The 11,049-nt window shown below is 50.9% G+C and overlaps 1 protein-coding gene across 1 annotated transcript; it reads left to right on the top strand.

Moving 5' to 3' along the window:
• The first annotated feature begins 7,658 nt into the window (after positions 1-7,658).
• Positions 7,659-8,699, top strand: LOC109944504 (MEIOTIC F-BOX protein MOF). Its single transcript, XM_020549287.1, has 3 exons — positions 7,659-7,896; positions 7,991-8,134; positions 8,217-8,699. Exons 1-3 carry the CDS (start codon positions 7,765-7,767, stop codon positions 8,427-8,429), a joined length of 489 nt encoding a protein of 162 aa, XP_020404876.1. The 5' UTR covers positions 7,659-7,764; the 3' UTR covers positions 8,430-8,699.
• Positions 8,700-11,049: the final 2,350 nt, after the last annotated feature.

The raw sequence follows: 11,049 nt of genomic DNA on the forward strand, positions 1-11,049 counted from the left end.
CTTGCCTTCGCTTCAGTCTATCATCCGCAGTCCAACGGGGTCGTGGAGCGTGCCAATGGGAAAATCTTCACAGCTGTCAAAAAGATGCTCCTCGACGAAAAAAAGGCAGATGGACCGATTTATTGCCGGAGGCAGTCTGGGCGCTAAACACAACTGAGTGCAGGGCGACCGGGTTCACTCCTTTCCGCCTTCTATACGGATCGGAGGCAATGACCCCGCAAGAAATAAAACATGGGTCCCCGCGTACAGTTCCGTCAGCTGTCCCCGACGTGGACGAGCCAACTTCAAAAGATCTCATTGACGGAGACCGGGTCTTCGCCCTACAGGCCCTAAACAAATACCAAGCCCAGACCAAAGCCTGGCGCGATCACGCAGTCATCCCGAGAGAGTTCACCGAGGGGGACCTCGTACTCGTCCGAACAGCTCGGACGGAGTCCAAGGGCAAGCTGGAGCCCAAGTGGGAGGGCCCCTTCATAGTCAAGTCAAAAGCTTCCCCCAGCGCTTACAGGCTCACAACGCCAAATGGCGAGGACCTGGAGCACTCCTGGAACATCGACAACCTTCGCAAATTTTTTATTTGACCCATTTAGGGCTGATCTCGCCCTTGTAATTCGCCGCAAACAATCTTGTACCGGCCCGCACTCTTTTCCTCCCGGGGGGTGAGGTTTTTAACGAGGCGGAGCCATGTAATATATGTGACAAAAAGCCCCCGCAAAAACATGTGTCGAAAAAAGACCGCGACAACGGTCTTCGGCATTCGACCAATTCGAAGTCACCGCGAGGCTAAGCGCTAGCCACCCTCGCGTGCGACAAACCCGCGCAGAAGTCGCCTAAGGGTGCAGCCGGAATAAGCACAACAAGTGCGAAAAAATCCGAAGTCTATCGCGAAGACTATCCGCGCAGAGGTCGCCTAAGGGTGCAGCCGGAATAAGCACAACAAGTGCGAAAAAATCCGAAGTCCATCGCGAAGACTATCCGCGCAGAAGTCGCCTAAGGGTGCAGCCGGAATAAGCACAACAAGTGCGAAAAAATCCGAAGTCCATCGCGAAGACTATCCGCGCAGAAGTCGCCTAAGGGTGCAGCCGGAATAAGCACAACAAGTGCGAAAAAATCCGAAGTCTATCGTGAAGACTATCCGCGCAGAAGTCACCTAAGGGTGCAGCCGGAATAAGCACAACAAGTGCGAAAAAATCCGAAGTCTATCGCGAAGACTATCCGCGCAGAAGTCGCCTAAGGATGCAGCCGGAATAAGCAAAAAGTGCGGAAAAAATCCGAAGTCTATCGCGAAGACTATCCACGCAGAAGTCGCCCAAGGGCGCAGTCGAACTGGTACAACAAAAGCAGAAACAACAGCATCAAAACCATCAGCGCTAAGACCGACTATAATCACACCAGCACAGCATAGCCAACCATACCACACAAAGTACACAACGCCCTCGCAGGCACAGGCACGCGAGGGCACACAACTTCATCTTACAAGCCTTTACACATACACAAGCGAGGGCGCCACACCCTACATTGGCTCAACCTTAGGAATAATTCCCATCTCTCTATAATTAAATAACATTATCCTAAGCTCTTCACCCGCAAAAAGACTTCGCAGCTCCCCTTCCCCTGCACCCTCGGTGGCCGGCAAAGACAGCAGCTCCTGCCGACCAGCCCTATTCACGCGAAGCCGAGCCCCCTCCTCCGCACTAACCCTACGCTATGCAACCGCCCTTCGTCGTCGGCGCCCGGTGCTAGAACCTGGCACGTCTGGCACGTCCGCAGCGTGTGGCACAGCCTCCGCCGCAGCCACGTCCAAGGCCGCAAAATAATCCAAGTCCTCCTCCGACGACTCCTCAGTCCACTCAACCGAGCTCCCAGAGTCAGTAAAATCAAAAAACTCAGATACAGACCCACCATATTCATTTCCATCTTCCGCGGTCGAAGCCGCCAATAACTCAGTAGTAGTGGTTGCGTGCGCAGGCCCAAAATCTTGAACCTGCGCAGCAACCAAAATTCAGTACAACATCCAAAAATTCCCCAACCCTAAACACCCACTACGCCACCTGCGAAGGCCCTGCCGCTGCGGGAGCCTCCGCCGAGGCCTCCGCCGCTGCCTCCGCCTCCACCGCCGCGGGATCTTCAGCGCTCGGCACAGCAGCTGTGGGGGCATCGGGCGCGCCTTCGGCCACCTTTGGGGGCAGGCCTTCGCCGGCCGCAGCATCCGGGGTCGGTCCCAGGGCGACTCCAGTCGCGGCCTCCGCAGGGGTCGTCTCCGGGTCAGGCAACGCGCTGTTCAGTGCCCCGAAGTCGTCCACCCGCTCGCCGCGCTCCGCCTAAGGCAAAACGCACAAAAATTCAGCAAACACACGCACAGACCGCATCTAGCAAACGCCGAACAAACGACAACGTTACCTGAGCCCTCGCAGCCTCGGCCCGCGCCCTGACCACCTCACGACCGTACGAACCCCACATCCGGTCATAAAGGGCCCCGGCGGATTCCTTCACCACGGGGTCTTCAACCTCAAAGATATCTCGCCCAAAATCCTCATCCGCCTGGTCGAGGGCCTCAAAGTGCCGGCACCCTTCGCGAGAGAGTGCGTTCATCGCCGCCTCGCAGGTGACCAGGGAGGCGAACGACATTAACCCCTCAAAAACAGTGGGGAGCTCCAAAAGCTCCTCCTGCACCCATTCCAGACAGCGAAGCCCGGGCTCGCGCTCCGGCACCTCAAAGTCACCAGTCCGCGCACCCAGCTCGCGATATGTAGCCATCAGCTGTGTGCGCGTCCGTTCGGCCTCCGCTCGCATCGCGGCCTCGGCCCCCTTCGCGCGGCTCTCCAGGGCAGTAAGCCGCTGCTGCAGCTGGCCGGCGAGCTCTTTGGCAATATTGCCTTCCGCCCGCGCCAGCTTGGCCTCCGCCTGCGCAGCCTGCTCTTTGGCGATGGCTTCGTTGGCCTCCCTCCTCTCCCCCGCCAGCTGGCGCCGGAGGTCAGCCTTCTCCTTCTCCAGGACGGCCACCTTGTCCGCCAGTTTTCGGCACTTGCTGTCGGAGGCCGACTTCTCACGGACAGCGTCGGCATGTTGCGTCCGAAGTCTCTCGACTTCGGCAGACAAAGCTGCCGTAAGGGCCCCCGACGCAGTACGGCTGGTGAAGTCAGCCACCTGCAGAGCACACGTAAGGCCGTTGCCGTTGCCGTAAGAGAGAAGGGGGGTGGAGAGGGCACAGCTCGACGGACCTAACTCAGCGCCTCCGTTGCCTGACTCAGCGCCTCCGTCACTCCCTTCAGCCGGCGGGTCGCCACGCCTGCCTCGTCCCTGACCAGCGCGAGGGCCGACACCTCGCCTCCGATGCCAAGGGTCTCACCCCTTGCCTTCGGCGCTAGCGCAGCTGTCACGATCGCCGCGCCAGGCGCGGCAAGAGCAAGCTGGCCCTCGTCCGACCCTGCAACGCGTCAACAAATTAAAAATAATAATAATAATAATAATAATAATATATAGACTTACCCCCAAGATAATCATCCACATTAATCTCGGTGCCGAAGTCGGCAACGCGTTTGCCCGACAGTGGCAACGTCCGAGCCGCCTTCGCAGCCTCCGCCACTCCGCTGGCCGGCGGCACCACCTTCGTCAGTTTGGAGCCTCCGGCGCCCACCGTCGCCTCCGGCGCCTTGCTAGGTGCAGAGGCGCCCGCCTTCGCCGGCAGCGGCGGTTTGCCTCCGCTGGAGGCCGCAGCCTTCGGGGGTCCCCGCTGCCTTTTCGGCCGAGCTTCGTGAACTCTGACAGTCGCCTGGCGTTTTTGCGCCGCCCCTTGGCGATCCTTGTCCATCACTGCCCACACAACAGCACCGATATTTTGCCCGTAAGGAAAAACTTTCCACCGATGAACCATACGAGATGTAAAACAGTCTTCCTCAGCCGCGCAGGGGATAGGAACATCTCTAGGCCAACAACCCCCGGTAACCCTCAGCATCCGAGCCGAAGACTCCCGGAGCTCGGGCGAAGACATCCTTTCCCCCGGGGCCGCACACGTCCTCATTAACTCTCTAGCAAAACTATCAGACACCCCAAGTCCTCCCTTCGCAGTACCTAATTTTCTCTTTTTTGAGGAGGCGACGATCGCCAGCGCAGGGTCGCCTCCAGTCTCCACCGCCGGTTTCTTCCCACGGCGGTCCGCTTCGTCTTGACCAGGGTAGCCGTCGTACGGCAATTGATTTAATTCGAAGACCCTGTTCAAACGTTCATTTGACCCGCGGATATCAAAGCTGCGCTGGCCTTCCGTCCTCGGCACGTAACGCCCCACGAGCCGCACCGCCAAGTCCTCCGCATCACGCACAAAGGCGGCCGGGTCACGGTTTCGCAAATTCAGTGCGAAGGCAGGGCTTCGCACCACCCTTCCTCCGTGGAAAGGCATCTGGCGAGGGCACACTTCGCCCAGCGCCCAGCCGTGCGCCAAGGGCCAGACCCCGTACGCCACGAACTCTTCAACTAAATCACGACCACTGCTCTGGCCGGCGGCGCACCGAAGGGCCCCTTCGTCTGCATCCTCTTCTGCCACTTCAAAAGGCGGATACGCAGAGTAATAGTGAGAGCACATCTCAGACACGGGGAGTCCTTCATGGCCTTCGACAGTAGCCTCAGCAACGTAAAACCAAAATTCATTCCAATTGCCCCACTTGTTGCGGGCGCACGGAACCAACTCCACTACTGGCATTGTGGTCTTGCCGGTCTTCGGCGTGAATGTGCATGACCCGAACTGGGCAACTCCGTCCTCAACCATCCTTTTCTGCCAATGCAAACAATAATTCTTCGCAAAAACTTCAACTGACGGCTGTCCGCCGTACGAAGTCGTCGCCCAGACATACTTCGCCAGCGCCACCATGGCGTTCGGTGTCAGCTGATGTATTTGAACGTTGAATCTACGCAGGACTTCGCCAACAAACCGGTGCGCAGGCAAGCAGAGTCCGGCGACGAAGAATGCCTCGAAAACAACCAACTCGCCCTCCGGCTCGGGGACTTCCTCCGTCCCCGGAGCACGAGCGACTCCGCCGCCAAAGTAGCCCAACCGCTGCATATCTTCAACACGGGCTGACGTCATCCGTGACACACCAAAATCAACAGAGTCGCCGGCGCGCAACTCCTCCACCATCACGCTACTCAACGTCTCCTCAGACGAGGCGGCGGCCGGCGGCGTGGCGTCGGCGGAAGAAGAGGAGGATGGCATTGCTACGTACCGTCGGCGACGGCGGGCGGTCTGCTTCACTCGAGCCAGAACTCCGGCGAGCAAAAGGAGCAGCGGAGGAAGAGGAGCAGCAAGACGGCGGGCGGCTAGGGTTTTTACGGAGCGCGGAAGGCAAAGTTCAAACAGCGCCGACCCCCGCCCCCTTTTATAGGCAGGGCGCGGCTCTTCGGGAAACCCGCAATCCGACAGGCCGCGACGCTTCGGGAAACCCGCAATCCAACAGTACGCCGTCCATCAACGGTCACATCAAAAACCCCCGCGGAACCACTTCGAGCGAGGGCAGCGTCTCCGCCATCTAGCGACGTCTTCGGCACCAGGTGACTTTGTCGAACTGGTCCCTCGGAGGGCAAATGTTGGGGCGAAGGCAAAGACGCCACCCTTCGCTCGAGGCCTCCGCCGCAGTGGATGGTCTGACAGAGACAAAGCGGGCAGGGACACCCTTCGCTCCATTCGGCATTTTGACGAAGGCCTGCGGCGACGTCTTCCCGCGGCGCGGCCTCGTTCAGTCCCAAGGCCCACGTGTGATCTGGCCCATTGTAACGGGCCCCGCGTGGCCGCCTCTATATTACGGGGCTAACTTGTAAAGGCACACTTGTAATTACAGCTTGTAACCCTGCTTTATGGGAATATTCTGGGGATAAACTAGGTGTCTGAGGGCACATGCGTCCTTAACACAAGGCGTTGGGCACTCAGATACCTATAAATACCCCCGCACAGTGCCCGTGAGAGGCTAGATTAACAGAGCTATTGCCCCCGAGCACGTAACCCTGTTTGTCACCACCGTTCACCCTTGTTGGCCTCCTTGCTGCAGAGAGCAAGTACCAACACTAGTCTACTTGCATAAAGATAAAACAAGGATCCTATCATAGACCAGTATATCTTTTGATCTACAGACTTACCTCATGCGTTGAGGTCCAAATGTCTGTCAGTTTCCATTGGCGTCTTAGCAGGTTTTGCGTCCTTCATCCCAAACTTCATTAGTATATCTTGTTTGTACTTCGTTTGAGAGAGGAACGTCCCTTCCTTGAGTTACTTTACTTGAAATCCGAGGAAGTAGGTCAACTCTCCCATCATGGACATCTCGGATTTCTACGTCATTACCCTGCTAAACTCTTCACATGACTTTTGATTAGTAGAACCAAATATTATGTCATTGGCATATATTTGGCATATAAACAAATCACCCTTGCAAGTCTTAGTGAAAAGAGTAGGATCAGCTTTCCCGACCTTGAAAGCATCAGAAATAAGGAAATCTCTAAGGCATTCATACCATGCTCTTGGGACTTGCTTAAGTCCATAGAGCGCCTTAGAGAGCTTGTATACATGGTCGAGGTACCTGTCATCCTAGCCAGGGGTTGCTCCACATACACCTCCTCCTTGATTGGCCAATTAAGAAAAGCGCTCTTCACGTCCATTCAATAGAGTTTAAAAGAATGGTGAGCAGCATAGGCTAATAGTATGCGAATAGACTCAAGCCTAGCTACAGGAGCAAAAGTCTCCACAAAATTTTTGCCACAAGTCTTGCCTTGTTTCTTGTCACCACCCCGTACTCATCTCGCTTGTTGCGAAACACCAACTTCGTGCCCACAACATTTTGCTTTGAACGTGGCACCAAGCTCCATTCTTCATTTCTCTTGAAGTTGTTTAGCTCCTCTTGCATGGTCAACGCCCAGTCCGGATCCTATAAGGCTTCTTCTACCCTGAAAGTCTTAATAGAAGAAACAAAAGAGTAGTGCTCACAAAAAAATGCAATTCGTTGCTAATGTCACGAAGGATTTGATCCAGCCCCATCCCTTGTTGTGCTTCTATCTGATATTACCTTTAACCCAGGTCATCTCTCGATATTTACCTTGATGCTTATCTTGCACCTGCATTTTAAAGTCGTCTCCCCCATTTCAGTTCAGGGGTGTGGTTTTAACTATCTCATCCTTGGTTTTTCCCCTCCCTTGCCGCTTTGCAACTCTTGCTTCAGGTATATCCTTTGTTGTGTTCATGCTTCTGTCATATGCGTCTCCTCGTCTTTCAACAGCCTTAGAAAGTAGTTATTCCCTTTTTAAGAAGGACCACCATTTAATTAAAAGAAACGTACAACAACGAAATATTTGTTGTTGAATGTTTGTGATGTTTGTCTTTGTTTTATGACTATAAAACAAGCGCTTTTACGGTGCGGTTGATGTGCAAAATAGACTATCGGAAGCGTGAAATAGCTTCTCAAGTCCTATGATTAAATAGAGATATTTTGAAATCTCATTTAAAATTCGTTGGAGAATGATTTTTTATAGTAACACTCTAAATTAATTTTAGAGACTTTTTTTTTACTAGTGGAGATGCTCAATCTCTACGGACTACGGATAAGCCAAAGCCAAAATTGCAAAATGACCCTTATATAAGCCTCGCTTCCGTGTATCCTCCTCTTTCCCCCTCCCATCGCTCGGGAAGGCGAAGGGTCAAGGCGTCTGGCACTTCAGCTTGTCCCGCTTGCTTATCTGCTCCTGGATGTGATTGCTTATTTTGTTAAATTCGGTGTTTCATTTGATGAGATGTCATCTCTTGCCAAGGCTTCAATTTATCTAAGGGACTGTGTAGGAAGTGGACTCAGCAAGCACCAATTCAAGCTTCTTTGTAGTGTGTTTAATGTGACAACTTTGGTGTTGTCAGGTTTCCAGACAATGGTTTGACTGCTGTCTTCATCGATGTTTTCTTATTGCTCTTAATTATATTGCGGTTCCATTTTTGTTACTCAACGAGCTATACAATACATTCCAGGTGATCAGTGAAGAATTCCCAGAATTCCGTAACCTTTTGACCTTGTTATTGGAAAAATGTGATCTTAGTGATAACTTCCAGATGTTGGCAAACTTTCTTCAGCATTCACCTGATTTGGAGAAGCTCACTTTGGGCCGTTGCAAGGTATACTGCACTTTTGACATTGAACATCTGATCCTGACTAATTCTCTAGTTCAATATCGTACATTTTCTGTGATGTGAACAGTTCTCAAAAGATCCCAAGAAAAAGAAAGGAAAAGCCAGATTGAGCAAGGGGTGTCTGAACCAGTTTAACGTCCGGTGCAAGAACCTCAAGCTTACTGAAATTATCTATGAAGACGACGATGCGAAAAAGGTGGTGGAACTTTTGTGGAGCATGTCAGGGGACCTGCCCAAGAATTACATAAAACTCACCAAGGTTGACCCGGATCATCCTTAGTCCAGGTCATCTGGCACTTGGTCACACAGTGGCTTCTATGAACTTTGCTTGCATGCCTCCCCTGTGTTTAGACGTCCTTAGTTGAACTGCTGGGCGTGTTCTTTTGGACTCATTTCTAGATAATTTAGTTCTACGAGCTATGGTACTTATTTTGTGTGGTCTGCAGCTCGAGACTCTAGTCCTTATGGTGTAAGCTTGCATGCTTCAAAGGGAACAGAAAATTGCATGTTTGCTTCGTTTCCTTGTATATCCGGTTTCAAGTTTGGTGGATGCAGGCTGTTTCGTATTTTTGTTGAACCTGCATGCGTTCACTAATCTACAAAGCTAATTCCCAATCTGTTATGCTTAAACTTCGCACTGATTCGATGGACTTCTGGTTGGACCTTGCATCCTGTATTCCTGTGCCTTTTGGTTTGGTAACCACTTCTCATCTCCTGCAACCGATGAGCCAAAATGCCATGAATCCTTTGCAGACCATCAGTTTTTGTGAGAGGGACCTCTGGCCTCTAGCATTCTGTTGTCATGTCTCTATCCACCGCTCTACTCCTGTGCTATAAAAATCAGTCCAACTTCATGGATAATATCATTCCTGATTCTGCTACACTGCTCTCACTTTGTCTCTACTTTTCCTTGTGCAACTTCTGAGTGTTATTCGACTTCTGTGATGCATTCTCATTTCCATCCCCGATTAAGCTCCAACTATGGAGGGTTTCAGTTGTGGATCGACCAGTCAGTTGTGCTCTTGCACTCTTGCTCCCACAGTTGGCCCATGCGTGTTCCTAGAAGCACCACATTTTTTTAAGATAAAGGATAATCATCCAACCTCGACACGCACCAGTGTGTGAATTTGGCCCAAATTCCTACCAACCACAACACCAAAGGGATATTTGAATTCACTAGAATTAATAGTTAGTTGACTAAAAAATTACTAGTGCATTAACCAGCTAACAAATAGTTAACTAACTATTGCCTAATTTGCTAAAAATAGTTAATAGTTGAACTATTAACTAGACTGTTTAGACGTCTTCAGCTAATTTTAGCAGTTAACTATTATCTTTAGTGTTCTCAAACACCCCACGCTAATAGATTATAATCTTTACTCTTATAAAGCCCAAATTTTTACTTGATTTCTACAGTCATTCCTTTAGAAAAAGAAGTCATTACACTTCTCTCTAATTTAACCCGCTGCCCTAGACTCTTAATCTCAACACTGCCTCCATAGCTTTCCCTCGCTCTCATAGAACCCTTGCTCTGTTCCCCTCCGTCGCCTCGCCCCGTTCTCTTGGATCGCACCGTGGAAACCGCTGCCTCTTCTTTCTCTCCCGACCTCCCCATCCCAATGTTGTCTCTATCGCTTCGCCTCGCTTTGAATGTGGCTTCGACACCGTTCTCTTGAATTCGATGCGGGGATTTAGTTGGATTTCAACCAGCAGCATGTGGAGGACCTACAACCTGTTGTGTACTAATAAATCCTTTCTCCTAACTCTTTTCGTACAAGATATTTGTAGGTATCTTTTTGTTTTCCTGGTAAGCCTAGTTACTTAGTAGATATATGTTGATTTTGTATGGCGTCGGGGATCCGCGTGGCGGTGCTTATCATTTAGAACTGATTTGGCGACCAGAAAAATAGAAATGAATCTCTTTCGGTGACCAAAAAAATAGAAAGGAATCTCTTTCCTATTCAAAATTGAATAGAAGAGAATTTCTTCTCTGTAGATCTATATCTATCACTGGTCACAAAATCAGCCCTTAACAAACTGAGTACAAACTTGCAAGAAGCATACAATGGGACACTTCAACACCAACGTTACATGGAGCATGATCAGCTACCCATGCACATCACTCGAATGACATAGGAATGACTGAATACAAATGTTAAAACAATTGTCAGAAAGGAATACTTACGATGAGGCCAAGCTGTCTGGTTTTCCCTGATAGCTTCAATGGATCATCTTGCTCTACAAAACAAAATGACATGATTATGGATCATTCCATTCAGCACTGTAAACAGAAAATTAACATTGTTCCATCTGCACATGAAGCATGTCAGCTTCAGACACGAGGCACTTTTTTTGAAAGACAGATATGGGGCACTAAGACCCTGTTATCTACAAAATATATAGCCCATTCTCCATTCAGACTTTACCTGCCAGCGGGTTTCCTCAATTTTTTCGGCCTCTGTTCGGAGCCGAGACCAGTAGGATTCGATTCGAGCAGAGATGGCAGCGGCATGGACAGTGCTGGTTGTGTTGCTCGTCGCGTCGCGACACAGGTGCGTCGGCAGCGCCGGTCACAGCGCCAGCGTTCCTATGGGCCCCCAAAAGCTATGGTGATTATTAATTCGTTGTGTTTATTGTTTCCGTTAGATCCAGAGTTTGTTAGACACGATGTGCGATATTGATGATCGGGGTTCTGGGTGGGCTGTTTGGTTTGAAAAAACCGATCCATTCTAGATAAAGTAATGTATCATTTGTTCATACCACAAATTTGACAGAAATAACACGTTTATTATATTATTAATAATTATTTGTCTACGAGGAATGAAATGCTAATAGATTAACTCATTCTATTTCACAAACCAAACAAAAAAGTGAGATGTGATAAGTGAGAAAATAATGGA

The sequence above is a fragment of the Zea mays genome, chromosome 2 (assembly GCF_902167145.1).
Source record: "Zea mays cultivar B73 chromosome 2, Zm-B73-REFERENCE-NAM-5.0, whole genome shotgun sequence".
Lineage (NCBI taxonomy): Eukaryota > Viridiplantae > Streptophyta > Magnoliopsida > Poales > Poaceae > Zea > Zea mays.